Source organism: Bufo bufo, chromosome 4, assembly GCF_905171765.1.
Source record: "Bufo bufo chromosome 4, aBufBuf1.1, whole genome shotgun sequence".
Lineage (NCBI taxonomy): Eukaryota > Metazoa > Chordata > Amphibia > Anura > Bufonidae > Bufo > Bufo bufo.
The window spans coordinates 586,586,686-586,613,428 of record NC_053392.1 but is presented as its reverse complement, the minus strand read 5'-3'; the positions used below and the strand labels follow the sequence as shown (position 1 = coordinate 586,613,428).

The 26,743-nt window shown below is 45.0% G+C and overlaps 1 protein-coding gene across 1 annotated transcript in view; it reads left to right on the top strand.

Moving 5' to 3' along the window:
• Window positions 1-26,743, top strand: part of USH2A (usherin) — a 1,179,609-nt gene that overhangs the window by 1,109,881 nt on the left and 42,985 nt on the right. The window contains exons 69-73 of the mRNA XM_040430191.1: window positions 17,506-17,715; window positions 19,910-20,148; window positions 22,081-22,298; window positions 24,959-25,135; window positions 26,239-26,322. Coding sequence (XP_040286125.1) covers window positions 17,506-17,715; window positions 19,910-20,148; window positions 22,081-22,298; window positions 24,959-25,135; window positions 26,239-26,322 — 928 coding nt within the window. The remainder of the gene's footprint in view (window positions 1-17,505; window positions 17,716-19,909; window positions 20,149-22,080; window positions 22,299-24,958; window positions 25,136-26,238; window positions 26,323-26,743) is intronic.

Below are 26,743 nucleotides of genomic sequence, written 5' to 3'. Positions count from 1 at the left end.
GGCATAATTTATGAGCGGTGAAAAGCAAACTAAGATGAGTGATGACTGGAAGGAGCAGGGGCGATAAATCACCGGCAGCTGAGGAACTGGTGATTTTGATCGAATCTATTGAATCAGCTGTTGCCCTTAGCTATTAAAGATATTGGAAAGACCTTTTAATATCTCCTTATCGCTCTCATGGGAAAACCATAACTATTTCATTACACACCCATAGGAAACTGATTATTAAATGACTTGCCTTAAGTGTTTTGTTTCCACCTATTTATAATGGCTTTATAGGGTTTCCCATGCTGCTTGCATGTTGTACAATGACGGGAATCTATTCTGATAGGTGAAATGCTTTAATTTCTAGAAATTGGTATAATTTATTACATGTAGCTCCACCTTAGATTGTCATTGGCTATACTGTACAGTCAGAGCTGGTATCTCTGTAATATAACTTTATGATCTCGTTTGCTATTTTTAATTTTTAGGTGTCGAGTTGTTCAAAAACAATGGCAAAAAAAATAAATGTCCTGAAATAAAAAAATAAAATAAAAAATAGTATTCTCCTGTCGATCTGATACCAGTAGCTATGGCATGTGGCCAGTATCACTGGTAGCCTGTAGGCCACTGAAGCATATGTGCTGGATCGCTGCAGGATTGACTTGCTTTTTGTTTTTTATTTTCCATTTCAAACATTTGCTGCTTCTTTTTTTGGACAACCTTTGGACCCGTATTACCGACTCATAAGCACTTAGTGGGTCCATACTATTTCCCCCTGTGCCTGAAACATCACACTGTGAACAAGCTACAAATCTAAGTGGGTTCATAAAAAGTTGTGGTCTCCTGAAGACACCGTAAAATGAAGATACGATGTGTACGAGTGGCTCCCAATTTTGCATATTCGAGATGACCATCCACCTGAATGGCTGCCATGTAATTCTACATTTTCCTTTGCCTGGTTGCCCGCGGCTTCCCCAAAAGCAGCTGATAACCCCCTCGTTAGGATGTGTCACCAATGTTAGATAGGTGCGGGTCCCACCTCTGGGACTCACACCTATCTCTAGAATGGACTGCCCAAAGTTCGGAGAGCGCAGTGAACATGCGCGTCCGCCCTCCATTTATTTTGGAAGCACTGAAAATTGGCATAGAATTGGATGAAGGATGAAGAGCGCGCCGCGCAAGCGCAGCCACCGCTCTATTCACTGCTATAGAACTGCCAGAAATAGCAGAGCTGGCAGTCAGCTATTTTTGGTACTCCCATAAAAATGAACGGAGGGTGGCCGTGCATGCGCGTTGCGATCTAGTTCTCTTTGGGACGTGTCATACGACTGCAAGTCTCAGAAAAGTTGTGCAACCTACAAATTGTTCGCAACTTGTCATCAAGTGACTACTTTAGAGCTGCAATCTGCCTGTGAAAAAATAAGCAAATCGCAGAAAAGTCCCTAACAAGTCCCGGTCACATGTCACTTGCATTGTGTTCTATGATGGCAGTCACTCACAACCCAAAAATCCAAATGCATAAAAATTTTTGCAACTGTCACAACAGGTCACATGCTTGAAGACAGGGCATATTATGTCGCAATGCACATTGTGATCGCCATGTTGCATGTTACTATGTAGCCCCAGCCTAAAGGCATGGTATATTTAGCCCAAGCTCACATTTCCGTTTTTTTCACTGACATATGTTGCCCGCATTTTCCACGGACAGCGCACGTACCCATTGATTTTTATGTGTTTGTTCACACATCTGTCGTTTTTTTTACTGACTGTGGGTCATGCACTACTTTGGCCTGTGATGCAGATTGAAGTGTATGTGTCTGTGATAAATCACCGACACAACACAGATGTCATCCGTGTTTGGTCCGTTTTTCACTGGTAGGAGATGCCCTGGAAATAAATTTTCAGCTGCGCAGCATCCATGGAATGCGGAGGACATACGGAGGGCAAAAAACAGACACACGGATCCTTCATGGATGGGTCAAACGGACTCCGAAATGTGAACGAGACCTCAGTGAGGGGCCAAGTCTGAATAATGCTTACAGGCCGCTATGATTTCTGCAAACACATCCGCAGAGTTGAGATGGCAGTCCACGATAGCTGATGTAGCAGTGCTGGACAGTGCTATTTTTTTTGTTATGATGCACTTGTAGCAATTACCACATATAGGGTGAAACAAAGTAACACAAAAACTAAGAATATAAACAACACAAATTCAAGCCGAGGTGAAAACTTCAGAAAAACACAAAAGCTTAGTAAGGAATATGGTGGAGAAAATCGCTTAGGCAGTCGTTTTGTATTGCCATTTAGATCAATCTTCCTGATTGATCACTGTGTAATTGGCCATTATTGAGCCTAATTTAACCCTACAAACCTTCCCATCCATATACTCTGTCTATTGCGAGTGACATCCCACAAAGGACTTTCTCATGCAAATCCTCACCCCTCCCGACCTTTTGCATTATTCGTGTTTAATTATACAAATGATTTTTGATAAATAAGATTACACCTTCTCCCATATGTTATTCACTTCTTGATGAAAGTGAAATTTAATTCTCATGCAGATTTGGTGGAAATGCGCTTAATAAGTGCTGAGTTTTATCTCGTCCGCAAATCGCTCGCTTTCTATTGGTAGATCAACACAGACAATTCTCATTACTGAATATCTAATAAACTTTGTCTGGGCTGGGTCTCCAGGTTACCTATAACCAGTATGTACAATACAAATGCTGTGTAATAATAGCTGGAGTATATGTGTAGCAGTGCTGAGTTTGTCATGTCAGTTTCCAGGCCTCGTGCACCTTGTCTCAGCCACACATTTGGCATATACATCGGTAAAAGCTCTCAACATATATATATTAAATGTATTATTATTATTATTTATTATTAAAGCGCCATTCATTCCATAGCGCTGTACATATGATGAGCGGTGCACATACATAATACAGACAATTGCACTAATCATAAACAAGACAAGTTACAAACTGGTACAGAAGGAGAGAGGGCCCTGCCTGTGGGGGCTTACAATCTACATGGTATGGGAGAAGGACACAGTAGGTGCGGGTGAGGTTGGTCATGACGGTATGGAGGCAGCAGGGTCACTGGTTGTAGGCTTGTCTGAAGAGGTGGGTTTTCAGGTTTCTTTTGAAGGATGCCACTGTCGGTGAGAGTCTGATATCTTGGGGTAGCGAGTTCCAGAGTATGGGGGATGCGCGGGAGAAATCCTGGAGGCGATTGTGGGAAGAGGTGATAAGAGGAGAGGAGAGAAGGAGGTCTTGTGAGGATCGGAGAGTGCGTGTGGGGATGTATCTGGAAAGTAACTCAGAGATGTAGGGAGGAGACAGGTTGTGGACGGCCTTGTATGTATTTGTTAGTACTTTGAAGTGAATTCGCTGGGCAATGGGGAGCCAGTGAAAGGCTTGGCAGAGGGGAGAGACAGAGGAGTAATAGGGTGAGAGGTGGATTAGTCGGGCAGCAGAGTTGAGGATAGATTGGAGGGGTGCGAGAGTGCTAGATGGGAGGCCACAGAGGAGAATGTTGCAGTAGTCCAGGCGGGAGATGATGAGGGCATGTACAAGCATTTTCGCAGATTCAAAGTTGAGGAAAGCGCGGATGCGGGAGATGTTTTTGAGTTGGAGGCGGCAGGTGGTGGAAAGGGCTTGGATGTGCGGTCGGAAGGAAAGGGCAGAATTCAAGGTCACTCCAAGGCAGCGGACTTGGTTGACTGGGGATAGTGTGCAGCCATTGATCATGATAGATAGGTCTGTCGGGGAATTTGATCAAGATGGGGAAAGATGATGAGTTCTGTTTTATCCATGTTAAGTTTTAGAAAGCGAGAGGCGAAGAAGGATGATATGGAAGATAGGCATTGTGGGATTCTGGATAGTAAGGTGGTGATGTCTGGACCAGAGAAGTAGATTTGTGTGTCGTCAGCATAAGAGTGATACTGAAAGCCATGGAACTCTATGAGCTGTCCCAGGCCAAAAGTGCAGATAGAGAAGAGCAGGGGTCCTAGGACAGAGCCTTGCGGGACACCAACTGAGAGGGAATGAGATGAGGAGGTGGTGCGGGAGTGGGAGATGCAAAATGTCCGTTCTGTGAGGTATTGTCACTACCAGAGCTTTGGGACGTTCTCACAGCTCTGTTTCTCCACCCCTGTGATGATGTCACTACTAGAGCTGGGAGGAGTTCTCACTGCTCTGTTTACTTTTGGTTTCCTTCCTCCCAGCTGTTCCTCGTGCGTTTGATTTCCCTTTCTTTATCTCACCCCTCCTCCTATTGTAGGGCGTGGATTATAGTTCTCATTTCAGTTGTAGCTCTTGCTTTAGTATCTTCACTTGTAGCTATCAGTTCACTGGACCTGTGTTCTGCTGCAGCAAGCACTCCGGATATTGCCAGCTGTCCTTGGATCCGTCTTCTCTGCGGCTGCAACACCTTCAGCTAAGTGTACAGACATTGTTGTGTACCTGATTATTTTCTGACTGGATCTGAGGTGGCCACGGTTCCCTCCATATACTGAGTAGGGCACCGGTGGCCGTGCCCCTTCCACTATTGTAGGGGTTACAGTGGTCATCAGTCTTAGGTACGTGGGCATGCCTCGTTCCGCCATTTGGATCCGGGCATGTGCTTTAGCAGCATAGGGAGAGCTTTGAGGGTCTGACAGGGGTCACCCTTTATCCTCCCTAGTTTGGGTCCGGTCAGTAGCTCTTTTACTGTGTATACTATTGTTGCTCACATACAGCCGTGACATTATAATCCACCAAAACCGTCCTTTTTTGACATGGATCCGCTTTCTGGCCTGGTTGACCGCATGCAGGGTCTTTCTTTGGAAGTAGCGGATCTCCGTCAATCTATGACTCAGCTTCAAGCATTGGGCTCTGCTCCGGCTCATGGAGTCTGTTGCGAGCCAAAGGTCTCACATTTCCGGAAACGTTCTCCGGGGGCAGTGAGAATTTTGTTCGCTTCAGAGAGGCAAACTCCATTTTTGCTTGTGTCCCCACTCCTCTGGTAAGGAGGAGCAGAGGGTGAGGATTGTCATCTCCCTGCTCAGGGGTAATGCTCAGACTTGGGCTTTTTAGCTGCCATCAGGGGATCCCTCCCTTCAATCCGTGGAAAGATTTTTTGTGGCCCTGGGGCAGATTTATGATGACTCGGATCGTGTTGCTCTGGCCGAATCTAACTTACGTGTTTTATGCCAGAACAAACTGTCTGCGGAGCTTTATTGTTCTGAATTTCGGAGATGGGCAGCTGATTCGGGTTGGAATGATGCTGCACTCCAGAGTCAGTTCTGTCATGGTCTCTCAGAGAGATTAAAAGATGCGTTTGCTTTCCATGAGAGACCAACGTCCTTAGAGTCTGCCATGTCATTGGCGGTACGCCTTGACAGGCGTCTAAGAGAAAGAAACGAGACCAGCCATTGTCAGTCTAGGGGCACTGGTGCGGACTCATTCAGTGTGCAGGGGCCTCATCCTGTCTCGCTCCCTTCTGAGGAGGAGCCCATGCAGCTAGGTCGACTTGCCCCTGATAAAAGAGGATTTAGTCCTCAGAGTATGGTGTGTTTTTGTTGTGGGGGCATAGGTCATTTGGCAAATGTTTGTCCGTCTAGGAGATTCTTGAACTGTACTAAGAGCGATAATAAGAGAAAAACCTCAAAAGGTAAATCATCAAATTCTGCTTCATCTGCTACTTTGGGCAAAGTTGATGTAGGAATTGATGCTTTTCCTCTGACCTGCAGTTCCCGTTTTCTCCTGTCTGCCAGGGTGGCGCTAGAGAGCAAAGTCATTTCTTGTGAGATTTTTGACGATAGTGGAGCGGCCGTCAATCTTATTGACACTCAATTTGTAGCCATGCATGGTTTTCAGGTTTGCACATTAGAAAAGGATATACCTGTTTTTGCTATTGACTCTGCTCCACTCTCACAGAGATCTCTGAAGGGCATTGTTCACAATATCCGGCTAGCTGTAGGTGACACTCATGTGGAGGATATATCTTGTTTTGTCCTTAACGGATTGCCTTCTCCTCTAGTTTTGGGGTTACCCTGGCTCACTAGACATAACCCCACTATTGATTGGCAAGGAAGGCAAATAAATGAGTGGAGTGACTTTTGTAGAGAGAATTGTCTCACAGCGACTTTTGCAGAGGTGTCTACTAAAACTGTGCCATCATTTCTCTCTGATTTCTCGGACGTGTTTTCCGAGAGCGGTGTTCAGGAGCTACCTCCTCACCGGGAGTTTGACTGTCCCATTAACCTCATTCCCGGCGCCAAGCTGCCAAAAGCACGCCTCTACAATCTCTCACAACCGGAAAGAATCGCAATGCGAACTTATATCTCCGAGAGTTTCGAGAAGGGGCATATTCGTCCCTCAAAGTCACCTGTGGCCGCGGGTTTTTTTTTGTTAAAAAAAAAGATGGCTCTCTGAGACCTTGCCTAGATTTTAGGGAGCTGAACCGTATCACGATTCGCGATCCCTATCCCCTTCCTCTGATCCCGGACCTCTTCAACCAAATTGTTGGGGCCAAGGTGTTTTCCAAATTGGATTTGAGAGACGCGTACAACCTGGTCAGGGTCAGAGAGGGGGATGAATGGAAAACGGCCTTTAATACCCCTAACGGGCATTTCGAGAATCTCGTTATGCCTTTCGGCCTAATGAATGCTCCGGCCGTCTTTCAGCATTTTGTTAATAGTATTTTCTACCATTTAATGGGGAAATTTGTATTGGTGTATCTTGATGATATTTTGATTTTTTCCCCTGATGTTCAGACCCATCAGGATCCTCTTTTTCAGGTTCTGCAGATTCTGCGGGAAAATAAATTGTACGCCAAGCTGGAGAAATGTCTTTTTATGGTATCGGAGATTCAATTTCTGGGTTTTCTCCTCTCTGCTTCTGGTTTTCGCATGGATCCGGAGAAGGTCCGTGCTGTACTTGAGTGGGAGCTTCCTGAGAATCAGAAGGCATTGATGCGCTTTCTGGGTTTTGCGAACTATTACAGAAAGTTAATTTTGAATTATTCCTCTGTTGTCAAACCCCTTACGGACATGACAAAAAAGGGGGCGGATTTTTCCTCTTGGTCGGAGGAGGCGCTTGCAGCCTTTTCTAAGATTAAAGAGAGTTTTGCGTCTGCTCCCGTCTTGGTGCATCCCGATGTTTCCTTACCTTTTATTGTTGAGGTGGATGCTTCCGAGGTGGGTGTGGGTGCGTTTTGTCCCAGGGCCCTTCTCCTGCCAAATGGCGACCCTGTGCCTTTTTCTCTAAAAAAAACTCTCCCCGGCAGAGAGAAACTATGATGTGGGAGATAGGGAGTTGTTGGCCATCAAGTTGGCTTTCGAGGAATGGCGCCATTGGTTGGAGGGGGCCAGGCACCCTATCACCGTTTTTACCGACCATAAGAATCTGGCATACTTGGAGTCGGCCAGGCGTATGAATCCGAGACAGGCCAGATGGTCTCTGTTCTTCTCCAGATTCAATTTTGTTGTTACATTCCGACCTGGGATAAAAAATGTGAAGGCTGATGCTCTCTCTCTCGCTGTTTTCCGGGAGGAGGAAACTCTGAGGACCCGGGTCCCATTTTGGCGGAGGGGGTAGTTGTTTCTGCTCTATATTCCGATTTGGAGGCCGAGGTCCAGGCTGCCCAGACTGAGGCACCTGCCCGTTGTCCTTCTGGGAAGTTGTTCGTGCCTCCTGAGCTACGTCACAAACTCTTTAAGGAGCATCATGATACGGTTCTTGCTGGTCACCCCGGGAGTAGAGCCACGGTAGATCTCATTGCTCGGAGATTTTGGTGGCCGGCTCTTCGTAAGTCGGTGGCTGGTTTTCTGGCTGCTTGTGAGACGTGCGCTCGCGCTAAGGTCCCTCGTTCACGGCCTTCAGGTTCCCTTCTCCCGTTACCCATACCTTCCCGTCCTTGGACACACCTGTCCATGGACTTTATCACGGATCTTCCTCGTTCCTCGGGGAAGTCGGTGATCCTGGTGGTGGTGGACCGTTTTAGCAAGATGGCTCATTTCATACCTTTCCCTGGTTTACCCAATGCTAAAACGTTGGCGCAAGCTTTTGTCGACCATATTGTTAAATTGCACGGCATTCCCTCTGATATTGTTTCCGATAGAGGCACGCAGTTTGTGTCCAGGTTCTGGAAGGCTTTCTGTTCTCGCCTGGGGGTTCGGCTGTCCTTCTCTTCTGCTTTTCACCCGCAGTCGAATGGTCAGACTGAGCGCCTCAATCAGAATCTGGAGGCATATTTGCGCTGTTTTGTGGCAGAGAACCAGGAGGATTGGTGTTCATTTCTCCCTCTTGCTGAGTTTGCTCTGAACAACCGTCGTCAGGAATCGTCTGATAAGTCACCATTCTTTGGTGCATATGGGTTCCATCCGCAGTTTGGGACATTCTCGGGAGGGGCTCTTTCTGGTTTACCTGAGGAGGAGAGATTTTCCTCGTCTTTGTCTACCATTTGGCAAAAGATTCAGAGTAATCTTAAAAAGATGAGTGAGAGGTATAGGCGTGTGGCTGATAAGAGACGTGTGCCTGGTCCGGACCTGAATGTGGGTGATCTGGTGTGGTTGTCTACAAGAAATATTAAACTGAAGGTTCCCTCCTGGAAATTGGGTCCCAAGTTTATTGGGCCTTATAAAATCTTGTCAGTCATCAATCCTGTTGCCTTCCGTCTTGATCTTCCACGGGTTTGGAAGATACATAATGTATTTCACAGATCTCTCTTAAAACCATATGTCCAGCCCACGGTACCCTCCTCTTTGCCTCCTCCTCCGATTTTGGTTGATGGCAATCTGGAGTTTGAGGTTTCCAGAATTGTGGACTCTCGCATTGTCCGCGGTTCTCTTCAGTACCTCGTTCATTGGAAGGGTTATGGTCCTGAGGAGAGGATGTGGGTTCCGGTGTCGGACATTAAAGCCACTCGCCTCATCAGGGCATTTCATAGGGCTCATCCTGAGAAGGTGGGTCCTGGGTGTCCGGAGTCCACCCGTAGAGGGGGGGGTACTGTCACTACCAGAGCTTTGGGACGTTCCCACAGCTCTGTTTCTCCACCCCTGTGATGATGTCACTACTAGAGCTGGGAGGAGTTCTCACTGCTCTGTTTACTTTTGGTTTCCTTCCTCCCAGCTGTTCCTCATGCGTTTGATTTCCCTCTCTTTATATCACCCCTCCTCCTATTGTAGGGCGTGGATTATAGTTCTCATTTCAGTTGTAGCTCTTGCTTTAGTATCTTCACTTGTAGCTATCAGTTCACTGGACCTGTGTTCTGCTGCAGCAAGCACTCCGGATATTGCCAGCTGTCCTTGGATCCGTCTTCTCTGCGGCTGCAACACCTTCAGCTAAGTGTACAGACATTGTTGTGTACCTGATTATTTTCTGACTGGATCTGAGGTGGCCACGGTTCCCTCCATATACTGAGTAGGGCACCGGTGGCCGTGCCCCTTCCTCTATTGTAGGGGTTACAGTGGTCATCAGTCTTAGGTACGTGGGCATGCCTCGTTCCGCCATTTGGATCCGGGCATGTGCTTTAGCAGCATAGGGAGAGCTTTGAGGGTCTGACAGGGGTCACCCTTTATCCTCCCTAGTTTGGGTCCGGTCAGTAGCTCTTTTACTGTGTATACTATTGTTGCTCACATACAGCCGTGACAGGTATGATGTGATCCAGGAGAGGGCCAGGTCAGTGATGCCAAGAGATTAGAGAGTTTGCAACAGAAGGGAGTGGTCAACAGTGTTGAAGGCACAGGACAGGTCAAGGAGAAGGAGGACAGAGTATTGTTACTTGGTTTTGGCTGTTAGTAGTTTATTGGTGACTTTGGTAAGGGAAGTCTCAGTCGAGTGGTGGGGTCGGAAGCCAGATTGTAGGCGGTCAAAGAGGGAGCAGGAGGAGAGGTGAGAGAACAGTTCAGAATGGACATGTTGTTCAAGTAGCTTTAAGGCATACGGAAGAAGTGATATGGGGCGATAACTGGACAAAGAAGATGGGTCAAGTGAGGGCTTTCTGAGGATGGGTGTAATGGTAGCATGTTTAAAAGCAGAGGGGAAGATACCAGAGGTTAGTGATAGGTTGAAGAGATGAGTTAGGGCTGGGATAAACACTGTGGTGAGGTTAGGGACGAGGTGGGATGGGATCTGGAGAGTAGAGTGAAGAGTTTTTCTTCTGTAATGGTGGAGAAGCAGGTTTTGGGAGAAGAGGACCGAGCACTTTCGGGGAGGGTCTGGTGGGACTGTGTACTGAAGCTTTCTCTGATGTTGACTATCTTTTGTTTGAAGTATTTGGCAAAGTCCTCAGCTGAGATGAGAGGAGAGGGTGGGGGCGCTGGGGGACGGAGAAGGGAGTGAAAAGTGTTAAAAAGTTGTTTAGGGCTGTGAGCCGGGGAAGATACAGTATGAGAGATGAGAAGTGGGCCTGTTTTGCATCAGCAAGTGAGGATTTGAATATGAGGAGGGATTGCTTGTATGCGGTGAAATGATCTTTAGAATGGGATTTCTTCCATCGCCGCTCAGCAGCCCTGGAAGCTTGTCTGAGTTTTTTGGTCAGGTTGGTGTGCCAGGGTTGTCTGTTCATTTTTTGGGTTTTGTTGTGAGTGAGGGGGCAACAGTGTCCAGAGCTGTAGTTATTGTGGTGTTATATAGGGTGGTAGCAGCATCTGGGTCTTGGAGGGAACAGATGGTAGAGAGTGGGAGAAGAGAGTCAGAAAGCAAGCAAAAGTCAAGATGTTTAAGGTTCCTGCGGAGGTGTGCTAGTGTGTGGACCGTGGGAGCAGCAGAAGAGACCAGTGAAGAGAAGGTGAGTAGGTTGTGGTTGGATAGGGGAAGAGGCGAATTAGAAATGTTAGATAGGGAGCAGAGGTGGGTAAAAATAATATCCAGAGTGTGACCCTCTCTGTGGGTGGGAGCGGAAGACCACTGTGATAGGCCGAAGGAAGAAGAGAGTGACAGGAGTTTAGAGGCAGCCGAGTGGCAGTTGTCAATAGGGATGTTGAAGTCACCCATGATGATAGTGGGGATGTCAGCAGAAAGAAAGTGTAGTAGCCAGGTGTTGAAGTGGTCAAGAAAGATGGTGGCTGGGCCTGGGGGGCGGTAAATAACAGCTACTTGAAGGTTGGAGGGAGAGTAGATGCGAACAGAGTGTACTTCAAATGAGGTGAGCGTAATGGAGGGTGGCAGTGGAGTTGGGTTGTAGGAGCAGGTGTCTGATAGGAGAAGACCAACTCCTCCACCATGTTTGCAGCCGAGGCGGGGGGTGTGAGTGAATTGAAATCCACTATATGAGAGTGCAGCAGGGGAGGAGGTGTCAGAGGGTGTTAGCCATGTTTCTGTTTGACCCAGAAAGGAAGATTTTGGAGAGATAAAAAGTTCATGAATGTAGGACAGTTTGTTACAGACAGAGCGTGCATTCCATATTGCTCCTGCAAGAGAAACCAAAGGAGCAGGGGTCAGAGGAATGGTTATTAGGTTTAAGGGGTTTCAGAAATTTGTAGAAGGAGATTTGTAGTGGGACATGGAGATGATAGTGGGGATCATCTATACAATGAAGGCCCCTAGAGCATCCTCAGGGTGATATGTGTCTGCACGCCATTTTTTCTACCGCACTATTGCAGTGGCCGGGTTTGAGGTGGCCCCAACGGTACATTGGGTCCCCTGGACACTGTTATATCCCAGAAGGGATATTAAGGCGTGGTGCATACCAATGGGCAATAAGTACAGAGAGTCAGGGTCTACAGTTTATCAGTGTGCTTCAATACTGGAGGAATTCAGGTGCAAAATAATACAGGCTAGGCATAGGGCTGGCTTCTCCAGTCTCTTCCTGGCAAAAGAAGGGTTTGATGCTGAGGAAAGGCCTGAGCTAGCTGTCCCTCTCTCTCTATTCAGAAGTCCGGGTGGCTCCTTGGTCACAGGGTTGCTGACCCATGGCCTGTGCCTCAGCGTCCCCTTCTCAGCATCTTCTTCTGGTCACTCATGCAGACTGCCATGAGTCTTCCCCTCCAAGCACTGGTCCCTAACTGCAGAACACTAGGGGCTCTGACTGCTCTCCTTATGCAGCGACTGGACCGCAGGGGCAGTATGTGTGAGTGTTGGTGGGCCGATGGGGGTTGTAGTAGTTTTACTAATGGTTCTGTAGAGCTCCCTCGGACGGTGTGCAGTGAATGGAAGCTTAGCACCAGTTCTTTCGGGGAACACGCTGGTGTACAGGGATTCCTGCCAGATGGTGGTTGAGATGCCCTTGGTGGTATGGGTTTTTAGGTGCCGTGGCGGCAGGTTCCCTTATGTTCGTGCTGCCAGCACCGTAAGGTGCAATGAGAGATAGTGCCAAATAAGGAGAGTGTCACGAATTAATCAAACTGGAAGTTTTTACTTGAAATATTTGCCTTGAGGTAGTTAGCATCCATATAGAAAAGAAAATTGATTCCAGCTCTCCAATAATCGCACGTGCAGCGGAGAAGCCAGGCCGACTTCGTAGTACAAAGCTTCAACATATGAAAGATTTCCAGCACGTAGTTAAATGTGATCTTGCACAGTCTTTATTTCATATCCAAAAGGTACATACAGTTTGGTGGACACAGACTCCCGACATCTCCCGTCAGACCGACATGTTTCGAGCCAGCAGGCTCTTAGTCATAATCAGATCATGACTAAGAGCCTGCTGGCTCAAAACATGTTGGTCTGACGGGAGATGTCAGGAGTCTCTGTCCACTACACTGTATGCACCTTTTGGATATGAAATAAAGACTGTGCAAGATCACATTTAACTACGTGCTGGAAATCTTTCATCTGTTGAAGCTTTGTAGTTAGCATCCACACAAATAATGCCTTGGTTCACAAAATATTGCTGAGCTGCAACTCCGGACAACAGGCTCGTGGGGAAGTTTTAGACAAGTTCCAACTTGACTTGAGTGAGAGAGTGATACTTTCCTTGGTTCTGGCCTCGCTCTGATAAACCAGCCTTTCGGTACTTGGATCTCTGACTAAAATTTGGCAACCAACAGGGCAGTATCCCTAGCGGCAGGCATCAGACTTCTGCTCCATTATTTGCACAGGTTGCTTCAATTCAATAAGTCCACTTCGTCTCTGGCTTCTGGACAGTGGCACTACAAAAAGGGATCCAGTAACCCTTGGGCTTGGTTTCCTATATATCTTGCCCTACTGGGGAGTGCCCAGGGGCACACAGCAGAAGCTACATGCTCTCCTCTCCTCCACTAAGCTCTCATCTGACTTCCTGTGACTGACCTGTTCTATATACAGTCCTGATCAAAAGTTTAAGACCACTTGAAAAATGGCAAAAAATTATATTTTACATTGTTGGATCTTAACAAGGTTCCGAGTAGAGCTTCAACATGCAACAAGAAGAAATGGGAGTGAGACAAAACATTTTTTGAGCATTCAATTAATTGAAAACAACAAATAAACTGAAACAGGCTGTTTTTCAGCTGATCAAAAGTTTAGGACCATATGCCTTTAAAAGGCCAAATCTGTGCAAAGATGTGGATTAATTGTCATTTTCTGTCAGGTAGTCACACGTTGTGATGGCAAAGGCAAAAAAAAACTCTCCCTTTTTGAACGTGGTCGGGTTGTTGAACTGCATAAGCAGGGTCTCTCACAGCGCGCCATCGCTGCTGAGGTGGGACGCAGTAAGACAGTCATTTGGAATTTCTTAAATGATCCTGAGGGTTATGGAACAAAAAAGTCAAGTGGAAGACCCCAAAAGAATTTCACCAGCACTGAATCGGAGGATCCAATTGGCTGTCTGTCAAGACACTAGACGATCCTCAACCCAAATTATGGCCCTTACTGGTGCTGACTGCAGCCCCATAACCATCAGACGGCATCTGAGACTGAAGGGCTTCAAAAACAAAAAACGTCTTCAAAGACCTCGTCTCCTTGAACGCCACAGAACTGCTCGTTTGGACTTTGCAAGAGAGCACCAAACATGTGACATTCAAAGGTTGAAGAAAGTTGTATTCTCTGATGAGAAAAAATTTAACCTTGATGGTCATGATGGTTTCCAACGTTACTGGCATGACAAGCAGATCCCACCTGAGATGTTTTTTACGCGCCACAGTGGAGGGGGTGCCATAATGGTCTGGGGTGCTTTTTCCTTCAGTGGAACAATGGAGCTTCAGGAAGTGCAGGGGCGTCAAACGGCCGCTGGCTATGTCCAGATGTTGCAGAGAACATTCCTCATGTCTGAGGGCCCTCGTCTGTGTGGTAACTACTGGGTTTTTCAACAGGACAACGCTACAGTACACAATGCCCGCAGGACAAGGGACTTCTTCCAGGAGAATAACATCACTCTTTTGGCCCATCCTGCGTGTTCCCCTGATCTAAATCCAATTGAGAACCTTTGGGGATGGATGGCAAGGGAAGTTTACAAAAATGGACAACAGTTCCAGACAGTAGATGGCCTTCATGTGGCCGTCTTCACCACAAATGTTCCCACTCACCTCATGGAAACGCTTGCATCAAGCATGCCAAAACGAATTTTTGAAGTGATCAACAATAACGGCGGAGCTACTCATTACTGACTTCATGTTTGGAAGTTGGATTTCTGTTTTGGGGGGGTATAGCTTTTTTTGGAGGTGTGGTCCTAAACTTTTAATCAGATTAAAAACAGCCTGTTTCAGTTTATTTGTTGTTTTCATGAAATTGAATGCTCAAAAAATGTTTTGTCTCACTCCCATTTCTTCTTGTTGCATGTTGAAGCTCTACTTGGAACCTTGTTAAGATCCAGCCATGCTAAATATGATTTTTTGCCATTTTTCAAGTGGTCTTAAACTTTTGATCAGGACTGTATGTGATGGGATAGCACCACCTAGTGTTGACTGGGTGTAATGCAACTACCAGCCTGTTGTAGGGAATTTGTAGCTTAATACATAGGAAATAGACAATGGCATAAGATGACATACATGAGATTTAAAGGATAACTGTCTTCTTTTTTTTTTTTTTTTGGAGTATTGGATTGTGGTGATTAATATCTCCTTGGTGGCCCTATTTCAACTTTTCACTGTGTATTCAATTACCCCTTAATTCCACATTTTTGTTCCCTGTACTGCCTACTTTTACCTGTGCTTACAATAGGGTTGCTAGGCATGGTCCGTCTATCGTCTATCTGTTGAAGGACAGAGGACGCAGAAGCAGGCTGCAAGGTCAGATTACTGACAGCCAGGCATTGTAAGTAAATGATTAAAGCCAGGTCCTCCCCATCAGCAGAGCTGGAGAAGGCAGAGTTGAATCAGCGCAGACCAGGGAAGGGAGATCTGCCATCTGCTCAGTGTATAAATGAAAGCAACATGTGGTAAGAGGACCCCTTTGTGCTGCAGGAGATTAACCCTTTAGGGGGAGGGCTCTGGTTATTGACACTTTTGGGGGTCTATTGTTACTGGCTAGTAAGGGCAGGCGGGATTAGCCTCAGGGTGAGGGCAGTGGCGGCCATCTTAACTGAATAGTGAAATTGCAGTTTTATGCAGACTGGTTGCTAAGGGCTAAATCTTATTAAATATGGGGTAAGTCAGTCTAATAGTAACTAATTCTGGAATATCATGTTATTAGTAACTACATATATGAAAATTGAAATTAGGGTCTAAGTGTGACTGTTATCCTTTAAGGGGCCCACTTCTAACATGGAGTGGGACACTGCACTTATATACCATTTCTAGCTAGACTGGAACTTTCGAGTCGGAGGAGTGGAGTGGAGAAGCTCAGCACAAACAGATACATTGTTACACTTTCCGTCCCTCATAGGCTTACATTAGAGCTTGAATGATACTCAATGGCAATGACACAGCAGTTTTTCAAGACAAAAACAAGTTTCCAGACATAACAACATAGCTAAAACCAGATATTCAAAAGGTCAGTCTGTCTGGTTTTGGTGGTAAACAATGTCTGGCTTTTTCTCTCCAAAACATCTTTTTCTTTAAACCCTATGGCACCTGTGGAAAATTAACAGCTTCTCAATAAGGATCCCAAAAGTCTCTCAGTATTCATTAACCCTTTCCACAGAGCCTTGCCAATATAGTGCAAATGAAAGGGTATATATCACAACATACATATACAATGCAGTAACACAGTAATAAACAGTATAAGTTAACCCTTTCAAGAGAAAAAGGAAGTTTTAACTTTGCATAGGGGAAACAGGGGAAAATGTCCCCAAATGTCCAGACTTTAAAGTACCCCCGCTCCAGGGCACTACACTATGCTATAAATGGGCCATGGCAGAACAATGTATACTGCACAGTAAAAAAATTTTTTAAAGCCAAGTCAATGGTCGACATATGCCGCTCTGAGCCTATATATGTTAGAGCGGTCCAGCGGAGGTGTCTGTTGGGATATGTACTGCAAACAGTGTACACTGAAGAAGTGTAATAAAACAGCAAACGTTCAGCTCTGCTACCTCTGCACTGATAGCAGAGTTAAGTCTGTCGCATGATTGATTCTTTATAGCATCAGGATTATTCGCAAAGTTCAAATAGGTTTGTATGAGTCCTGTGCAAAGTCATATGGGGTTTGGAGTGGTGAATAAGTGATGTGAAAGAATCCGGCTGATATTATAGAATAAAGAACGTCTTTCCTTACTGAGTGCAGAAAATAAATATCAGCACTTCCACCAGCAGTTCGTTCAAATTGCACTTTCTCCTCCCACATAATGGGGTATACTGGCTGGCTATGTGGCAGAAGATGACACACAGAAGTTCGCTAGCTGACAATGTCTCTCTCCTGATTCCCTTCCCTATGACTGTACTCTGGCATCTGTGAGTGTAGGTGTCCACTGTGTGTTGCAGGCTTTTAGCTATGCCTGTCCTGAACTGTGGTGGTGGTGTCTTGACGTGTTTCCCCTCAGCTAGCAGCAGAGTCTACATAACTTAAATGCTTGATTACTCTGCTGACAAAAATACGCTGTCGTTTACAAATCTTCTATAGCCTGAAACTCTGCAGGCTCTCTGGGGCAATGTTCCTCCTAGATGAGCTGCCTCTGTAATCATCATGGCCTGGAGAAGTGGGAGATGGATCGCATGCTCCCTCACTCTTCACTCTCTTCCACAATCACTAATTAGCTCTGCCTCTCCCTTGGCAGGAAGTCAGACCAGCCCACTCCTACCAAGAGAGAGAGGAATAGGATGGTAAGTTCTATTCCTGTTGCCAAACACTGCCAACTGTACCCCATCTACTGGTGAAAGTGTATAGCATGACAATACATTGCATTATACTACACACCATTTACCATAGTAGTACCCCCAGGTCTGGAGTACTACAATAGTGTGAAGTCACCATGGGTTGTTTCAGATGACACACTCGGCTCTATAGACTCCACTGTGAAATAGCTGTTGAGTTACACCCCTCATTAATGGGGGAGATTTGTCAAATTTGGTGTAAAAGAAAACTGGCTTAGTTGGACCCCCACCTACCATGTACCATTTAATATACTGGTGTCATCTTATGTGGCAGAGGGGACACCTTAGTTCCCGGGACTCGATGCGATAGCAGCAACAGACAGTAGTCATTAGAAGACTGTGCCCCAGTAATGGACTCTTCTTCATAGGTGGTGGCTGTGAATTCTGCTGGAAGGACGTCCAGCTCCTGGGCTCATTGTCGGACTGGCCCCGCCGCCCCAGAAGGCTTACTGGCACCAGCTTTTCTCAAGGTGTCCTCCACGTTTGCGGTTGCCAACATATCTCCACCGACTAAGCCGAATGGTGTAGTTATCCTCTACAGACTGTTCTCCAGGAATGACAAGGGAGAGGACTCCGTGGTGAGCATGATTAACCTGTGATTTACCCCAAGGGCACCCAACACAACGCTTGAATTCCAGAGAAGGAAAGGAATACTTGCCTGGCATGCCAGAGGTGCAACAGTTTTTCCCCCAGTTTAGCGTGAACTGGATCAGAGTGCAGGTCCAATTATGGACCTGTCATAGGCTGCAAACAGCACCAGGTCATACAGTATCTGTTGCCACATTCTGACACAAGTTTTGATCAAGGAGTCATGCGTAATGAAAGTCTGGAGCCTCATCCACTTTTTTTCTGTCCCATTCCTGAGACAAATGCTGTATTTCCCAATGCCAGAAAGCTGCCATTGATACATCTGCCCCTATAGACAGCAAGATGCAGTACAAGTCATCAATATTAGATCATGGGCATCTGACTCTCATCACCCTTGTTTGATCAGCTACTTGAAGGGACCACTGCGCTCCAGGGCTGGTTACATCCGCTTCTTTGTTTGCCAGGCAAGGATCCATCCATTTAGTAGCAGCTACGTTATGCCTGCCATTACAGCTTCTTCCCCTTTATGTGAATGGGGCTGAGCAGCAATACTGGAAACAACCGCTAATAAAAGGTCAAGATCTGTGCTGTGTGGTGCATTGCAAACAAGGAGCACCACAGCCCCTTCAAACAGGTGATTGGGGAAGGTGCTGAGCAGGGGCAGACTTGCCATAGACCCTATGATACCTGACACCCAGAGGACCACCTCAGCCCTCCTCACGGCCCGACGGCTGGGTATGTAATTGTCTGATGCTCTCAGTATTAATTAATGTAGGAGCATCAGATACTTATGCACCTGAGCAACGGCCTAGGTGCCCTTCTGAATTCAACTGTATAACTGTCTTTAGGATGGTCATACAGTTTAATACTGTGGTGAGAGAGACAGTATGTGGTGCACTGTGGTATTTGGCTCTGCTGAGGCAGTAGTCTGTGCTACGTTGCAGTATTTGGTTCTGCTGGAGCGGTATTTTTTGCTGCACTATGGTTTTACTAATCCCGCCTACGTCTGTCGTCCCTACCTGGCCCTTATCTACTTGTGTTGACCCTTCTGTCAACTTGGACCTGCCTACAACATGGGAAAACTTTTTTTTTTTTTCCAGGGCCACTTTAAGTTCGCAGTCCGTTCCCGGTGCCAAGAGTTGGGCTCCCACCTTTCTAACATTGATGACCTATTCTGAAGCTAGTCACACACCTTTAATAACTGTTGGCTGAAGTCTTGTTCTATCAACAGCTAATCCTTCTGACCTCGCCCTATACACATGCTCTTTTGATTCAGCTGAGCATGCATGTGTTCTCAGTGGAGAAAGGGGAATAAGTCGTTGGACACCTCTGACAATGCCTTATCTCCCCTAAGAACAAAGGGTTAGGCATATTGAGATCCAACAAGTTCCATCTTTTTTCTCCAACATGGTCTGAAACAACTCATATACGTTAGATGGTTGGTCGGTCTGTCTGAGACCGGCGTTTTGTATATGGCGACACCTTTTAAGTGGCACTGTACTTTGAACAAATGTTCGATATGTTGTAGGGACATATCAGAAGGTTAGATCAGTGGGGGACTGATCGCTGACACCCCCACTGATTTCTAGAACGAGGGGAGAGAAGCATTTGCTTAGCGCGTTCTTTCTCCTCGCTGCAGGACAGGAATCAAAATGATCTTAATAGAAAGTCTATGTGCCTGTCCCATGCAGCGAGGAGAGATATTGCGATATGCGCACGCTTCTCTTCCCTTATTCTAGAGATCAGTTGGGGTCTATGCGTTTACATCACCACCAATCTAAACTTTCAAATATGTTCCTATAACATATCAAAAGTTTGTTCAAAGTACAGCGCAACTTTAAAGTAGACCACCAATTTTAGAGAATCGGAAAACCCCTTTAGAGCGGTTGCCCCAGTAAAGATAGTGATGACACTAGGATGTAAAGATCGGAAGAGGCCCTAACCCCAACTTATGGGCTGAAAAATCTGGTCTTCCGAAAAAGTCAAGAAGGGCCTAAGGTGTGTGGCACTGTCCTAGCACTTCATTCTAGTGACTGGTAGGAATCACAGAGCCTCATTAATCAGACAAAGGTGGCATCTACCAGTGGAAAGTTTTGAGTGTTCCCTCCAAAACCATTCCAGTCATCCATCCCTCCTCCGATCCGCTCACTAAATAATTATAATATGAACCTCTTCTTTCCATAGGTGTCTGAAGGAACATCCATCCAGCAGACCATTCATGGTCTCAAGCCCTTTACCAACTACTCCATAAGTGCCGAGGCCTGCACGTGTCTGACGTGTTGCAGTAAAGGTCCCATAGCTCGGCTCTTGACTCTCTCGGCATCACCTTCCCACCAGCGACCTCCACACATAACACACAAAACTTCAAGGGCAGTGTCACTGCAGTGGAGCGCACCGGGGTCACCTAATGGCATTATTCAAAGGTAAGTGCCTAATTTCTGTGACATTTAGAAATATCTTATAATTAATTAACTAAATGTCATATTTCAGTCAAACGCATGATATATTAACCGGCTGGCAGGGTGGTTTTAATCATATCATGCTGTTCGTCTTTGGGATGCATGAAGGAATCTATACATTTTTAAGACAGGGTGAACCATGGCCATTTTTCATAATGTGGGAGATTTTAAGAGAATAAAAGTTGGATCTTGACTTCTTGAGTGGATAACCTTGAGATGATATAGAGAATATTCTAGAATTGAGGTGGATTTCATAAGGATGCGGAAAAAGTAATATTGGCTGCTTCATTAGTAATGGTATAGTTCTAAATATTGTTATTAAGGAGGTTGTCTCATCAGAGTCAACCCCTTTGAGAATGCCACCTAGGGTGATCAGCTGATCCAGCTCTCGGTACTGTTGCAGGGGAAATGAAGATGAAAGGCCATCTTTGTAATACAAGGACAGAACAAATATGCCATAAAGAGATTTGCTCGTACAGATCACTTGTCTGAACAGGGGACCCCCTCTCTGATGTCCTTAGGTCCTAAAAGAGCGTATGGACAGGTGCTGTCAAACCTTTTGGCCATGAATCGACTTAATTAAGGAGGTTTTATGGGATTGAAAAGAAGCTGCTTTTGTTTTCTAGAAACAGCACCACTCTTGTCCATGGCTTCAATCATTGATAACCATGGTTTGTCTCTGTATAAACCAGACAATAAGAAAGTTGGACAGAAAAAGTGTTGGTTGAACACTGGTGTTGGGCAAGACCTTTAAAAATACCATAGAAGGGAATTAAGGCACAAATGAACACAAGAAACTTTCTTGGACATATTATGAAAAGACTCCATTTGTTGGGGAAGCCAAATATTCTTGGAAGAAATAAATTGTAAGAAGAAAAAAGGCAACCAGATTCAGGATGGATGGATGAGCACAAACAATAGAAGCCGGAGATGAACCAAGAGAATTATGGGATAAGAGCGCTGACCACCGAAAACTATTAATTGTATTCACTGTACAGCAGGGAATAATGATTGCCTATACCTTAGGTTGTCTGCAACCTGTGGTATATGTACTTCAGGGGTACATGCCATGTTTCTGGGCAACTTGCCCTTTACTCATGCTATGCTTTCACTGGCTTGGGACTACGTAGATGTCATTTGTTTGAGTAGGGGGTGCTCTTATATACCGTTCCTCACTCCAGCGCCTTTATTCTGTCACCAACCAGGATTTCTGGTTGACATTGGTGACCATATGCTTTTCAGTTGTGGAGTCCTGTTTAAGCAGGCAAGGGACTCCTGATCAGTTTTTGTCATTGCCTCTAGTCTATATTTCCAGTATTTCCTGTCCATGTTTGACCTTACTGTGTTTGGATTGTGCTCTTCGTGTATACCCTGGTATGACTACCAACCTTGCCTCCCTAATTAACTTTGTTTAATCCTTCTGTATTGCTGCTCCTGGTTGACCTTCTGTTTCTAAACCATGGCTCCATCTAACTACTCTGTGTCCAGCTGCCAACTGGTCACTACTCAGAGCATTGTGATCTGAAGATGTGACTGGTTAACTTCCTTGCAGAGATTCCTTAGACTCAGTAGCTCCTTTTGGTTAGTGCTAGACTGGGTGCAGCCTCAAGGTCCACTTTCAAGGTACTTGACCTTTGGTAAAGTGGAAAACTCTGCTCTACACCCCCTGGCACTTGGGATGAAGATCTTGATGCCAACTCCTAGAGAACAGGAATGAGTGGTTTACAATTCATGCTTCAAGTTGTTGCGATAATACAGTAATTCTAGAATATGTGGTGAATTTGATCTTCATTTGTCTCAAGCCTAGGGCAACATTTCCATCCAAAGACAAAGTAACAATGTATTGAGTCATTATATTACCAAAATTACCTCTATTATTATTTTTTGCATTTGTAGGTATGAGGTACACATGCAGGTGACGTGTCCTCCTTTGGTTCCAACTGTTGGATCATCTTGTATTGAAGGAGCTGTAGAGATGACGTATTCTGGAAAGGAGGAAACATGTGAAATTACGGACCTACAGCCATTCACTACGTACAACCTGAGGGTGCTTAGCTACAACTCAGAAGGCAGTACCAGCTCTGACTGGATCCAATGCACAACCGTAAAAGAAAGTACGTCAATAGTGTAGAAGAGAGTATGCAGCTCGATGAGCGAATTGATGGGTGTTGGGCGTCATGTATGTGGCAGGGTTGTACAGGACAATGCATCAGTTTATGTGACAGCCAAAGAAATTTGATAGGCACGTGATGCGCTGGTTCACTGCAACAAGCCCTCAGCTGTGTGGGCAGGACTAGGACACAATGGATTTTCAGCTTTTGAACATAATGTATTTTTCCAGTGACTAAAAGCAAGCAGTCCTGTAATGAACCTGCAACCAAATCTGCATGTGTTACAGATCTTGATGCTGATTTTGGTGCAGATTTCACCTTTGGGAATAGTGGAGTAGAATAAAATAGAATTCCACAATCTTGAAGCGTTCCAAAATCCATCAAGAACTATAGTGAGCAACAAGGGTAATATTGAAAATGGGGTCTTGGACAACACTCCGTGAACCATTTTTAGTCATTTTGTCTTGTCATTTAATAAACTCTGGTGGTTTACGATAGTGAATAGGTAAATTTCTTTAAATTCCCTGGTTATCAAAGAGAGTGAAGGGGAAATGTCACATTCCCCAGTGGACTAGGGCAGTGAAGGAGAAATTTCACATTCCCCGGTGGTCTAGGGCAGTGAAGTGGAAATTTCACATTCTCTGGTGGTCTAGGGCAGTGAAGTGGAAATTTCACATTCTCTGGTGTCGAGAGCTGTGAAGGGGTCAATGGTAAATTCAAGTTGCTTCTTTAGGACCCATACTTGCAGAGCCCCCTACAGGGCCCTGAAAAATTGGCTAATTTACCAGCTCATACAGTCAGTCCTAATTGTAAGGGATCCTCACTAAGCTGGAGTGGCGATTAGCTGAACACCCCAGAGAAGGGCAAGAATGCAAAAATGCAAAAAAGTCTCACTGTACGTTGGTCCTGCAGCAGCCATTACATGAAAATGTAGCCTATATACTGCGGACATTTAAATAAATTGTCATTCATTTAACATATGGAAGCACCAACTAAGGAAATATTCCTACAAAGCCATTCTCCTTTTTGGCACATAGATGAGGAACCCTCTATGAGAGTCATACAATCTAATGGGCTTAAAGACAAGCCTTATCTTTTATAAGACATCCTTTAAATAGGTTGTCTGGGGCTTTAATACTGATGACCTATACTTTGGGTAGTCAGGATAGCTCAGCAGTGTCAGATTGGTGAGGGTCTGACTCCTGGTATTCCCTATGATCAGTTGATTGCAGAGCACCCATGCAGCTGAACCAGGCACAGCTCCGTGCAATGTCTAGTGGCCATGCCCGGTTCCTGCAGTTCTGTCCCATACAAGTAAATAGGGAGAGAGTTGCACGCCCCCTACCCAGTATACACAGCGATGCTTGGTTCTGGTGCACAATGTGTTCTGCAATCAACCGATCGGTGGAGGTGTCAGGATATGGACCCCGCCAATCTGATATTGATGACCTATCCTAAGAATGGTTCATCAATATTCATGCCCCAGAAAAACCCCTTTAATTATGCAGTTCTATATTGATCTGATTGTTGTTTTTCCCATAATTGACCGTATCATTCTAGCCGCTTCTCTATGTTTTCTTTACATGTTGTGATTGCAGAGATAAATAGCCATGTCCTTGGCATGAGCACAAAGTTACTTTCATGAGCTCGGGTATGAATGAAGCACTCGCTGATAATGAACCAGTCTGCGGATGTATTGATTAATTAGTTGGTAAAATGAATTATTATTCACAAATTGCTTTTTAGACGCTTTTTATTTTTTCGGTAACAATTGGGAAGCGAGCTAATGGCTGAAAGAAAAGCCATACAAATGAGCGGGTGACACAACTGCATAATTGACTTACTTAGAAGCCCACTTTAAAGAAACATTTAATCAATTTGTACCGTCCTCTGGGCGCTGTAGTCATAAATACTGAACCTGCCTGGCATCATTTATCTGAGGGAATAGTGCCAGCCATACTAATTACCCCACATATCGTATTTATATATTACACTGGATAGATAGATAGATAGATAGATAGATAGATAGATAGATAGATAGATAGATAGATAGATAGATAGATAGGAGATAGATAGATAGATAGATAGATAGATAGGAGATAGATAGATAGATAGATAGATAGATAGATAGATAGATAGATATGAGATAGATATTAGATAGATAGATAGATAGATAGATAGATAGATATTATAGATAGATAATAGATAGATAATAGATAGATAGATAGATAGGAGATAGATAGATAGATAGATAGATAGATAGATAGATAGATAGATAGATAGATAGGAGATAGATAGATAGATAGATAGATATTATAGATAGATAATAGATAGATAATAGATAGATAGATAGATAGATAGATATGAGATAGATAGATAGATATGGGATAGATAGATAGATAGATAGATAGATAGATAGATAATAGATAGATAGATAGATAGATAGATAGATAGATAGATAGATAGATAGATAGATATGGGATAGATAGATAGATAGATAGATAGATAGATATAGATAATATATAGATAGATAGATATTATAGATAGATAGATATTATAGATAGATAGATAGATAATAGATAGATAGATAACAGCTGCATTGTGAACTGAGCTTTTAGTATGGAGCGGTGAGGCTCAGGTCTTACATTTTGTGTGTCTTCTAGGGCCATTATACACAGCTCACATCTCTGTTTCCAGTAATCTGACCACCATATTCCTGGACTGGGGACACAGCTTCCAGCTTAATGGGCAGTTGAAAGAGTTTGTCCTAACTGAACGAGGGCAGCGCATCTACAGTGGTCTGGACTCCAGTGTTCACATCCAGAGGACCACAGATAAAAGTAAGTGGCTACTGTGACCCATACAGTCACAGCGGACTCAGGACTGTTTATGCCAAAGCCAGCTAGGCCCACTTACCGTAGAATCAAGCCCATGAGGGTCCCCTGATGGGAGGGAGCTCAGTACTAAACTACTTCCTATGACACTGCCATTAGCAGGACCCTGCTAGGATCTCATGGCATACAGATTTATACAGTTCCCACTGATTTCAATACTAGTTGGATACATCCATTTGCAAATAGCTCCCCCTAGTGGTCAGAAAATGTCAGAAATATTCATTACAGAATACTGGACCTAAAAATATAATGGTGGACATTCAACTGAGCTACGGTTGAGGAGAGGCCCCCATCGTAACTAGGTGTTCCTACACCCGAGGCAAAGATTCAGTTTGTTGCCTCTGTCCTCAATCTAAATACCCCGGCCAGCATATAGTGGCTTGTCGGCGACACCTGTGGGACATGCCCCACACACCTGTCATGCTACACCTCTATATCTGTTTATATCCTTCACAAGGCCCATGCCTAGGGCGGCTATAGTATACAGTACCTCAAAAATCGCTGGCCCCTAAACCATTCCCATCTGCAGGCCATATTGAGAGCTTAATGAGCAAACCCGAACTTTACAGTGTTTGGGTGATGTAGGAATTCCGTTATGGATTCCGTTATAACGGAATATAACAGAATTCGTAGATGGAATGCAAAAAGGAAGCCTTGAAGAGGTATTCCCATTCCGTGTGGATCCGTCATAATAGAAGTCTATGGGCAAGCATGACGGATCCGTCTGGTTTCTGTTATGCAGGACTTTGTTTTACGTCCTGTCTAACGGAAACCAGACGGATCCGTTATGCTTGCCCATAGACCGTTTTTGCATTCCGTCTACCAATTCCGTTATATTCCATTATAACGGAATTCCTACACCACCCTAACACCGATCCCGAACCTGTAAAATTCGGGTTTTCTCTTCTCTGTGGTACAGGAGAATGGGTCAGACCTGAGCCGCTATGGCACATACAGTATATATTACCATAACAGAGCACATAAATGGGACTACTGAATAAATGTTTTGCACATTTACATATTTTTCTATTTGTATGTTTGTTCCACAGCCTTTTATTTTCAGGTGACGTGCACCACTGACATGGGGAGCGTGAGCACGCCGATTGTGAAGTACAGCTCCAGCACAGGACTAGGTAATACTGTTCCATAAGATATTCTTAGAGATTGCTCCATAGTGGGGATCCGGGCGCTGAGAAACCCACAAATATTAATATGAAGGGGGAAAGCATCCATTTGGGTGCTTTACGTGCTCCTCCTTAAAGAGCCAAATGTGTGGTGGATCTGTATACTGCACCTTCGGCTCTTAAGAGGAGACCAGAGCCAGAGGAGCACAGGGCCCAGATGAGTTTTTTTGCCCATTTGTATCAATGATCATGGGGGTCTCAGCACCCAGACCCCTCTGATCAAAACTTCTTAGTTACCTTTTAAATGCTGTCACACTGTTATCACTTCTGTTCCGTTGGTTACCTTGTATCATACTGGTGTTTCTAGATTTTAGACAGGGTAGCCACCTGCAGCTTACTGGAATCTTTTAAGTGACTGCCAAACCCATGA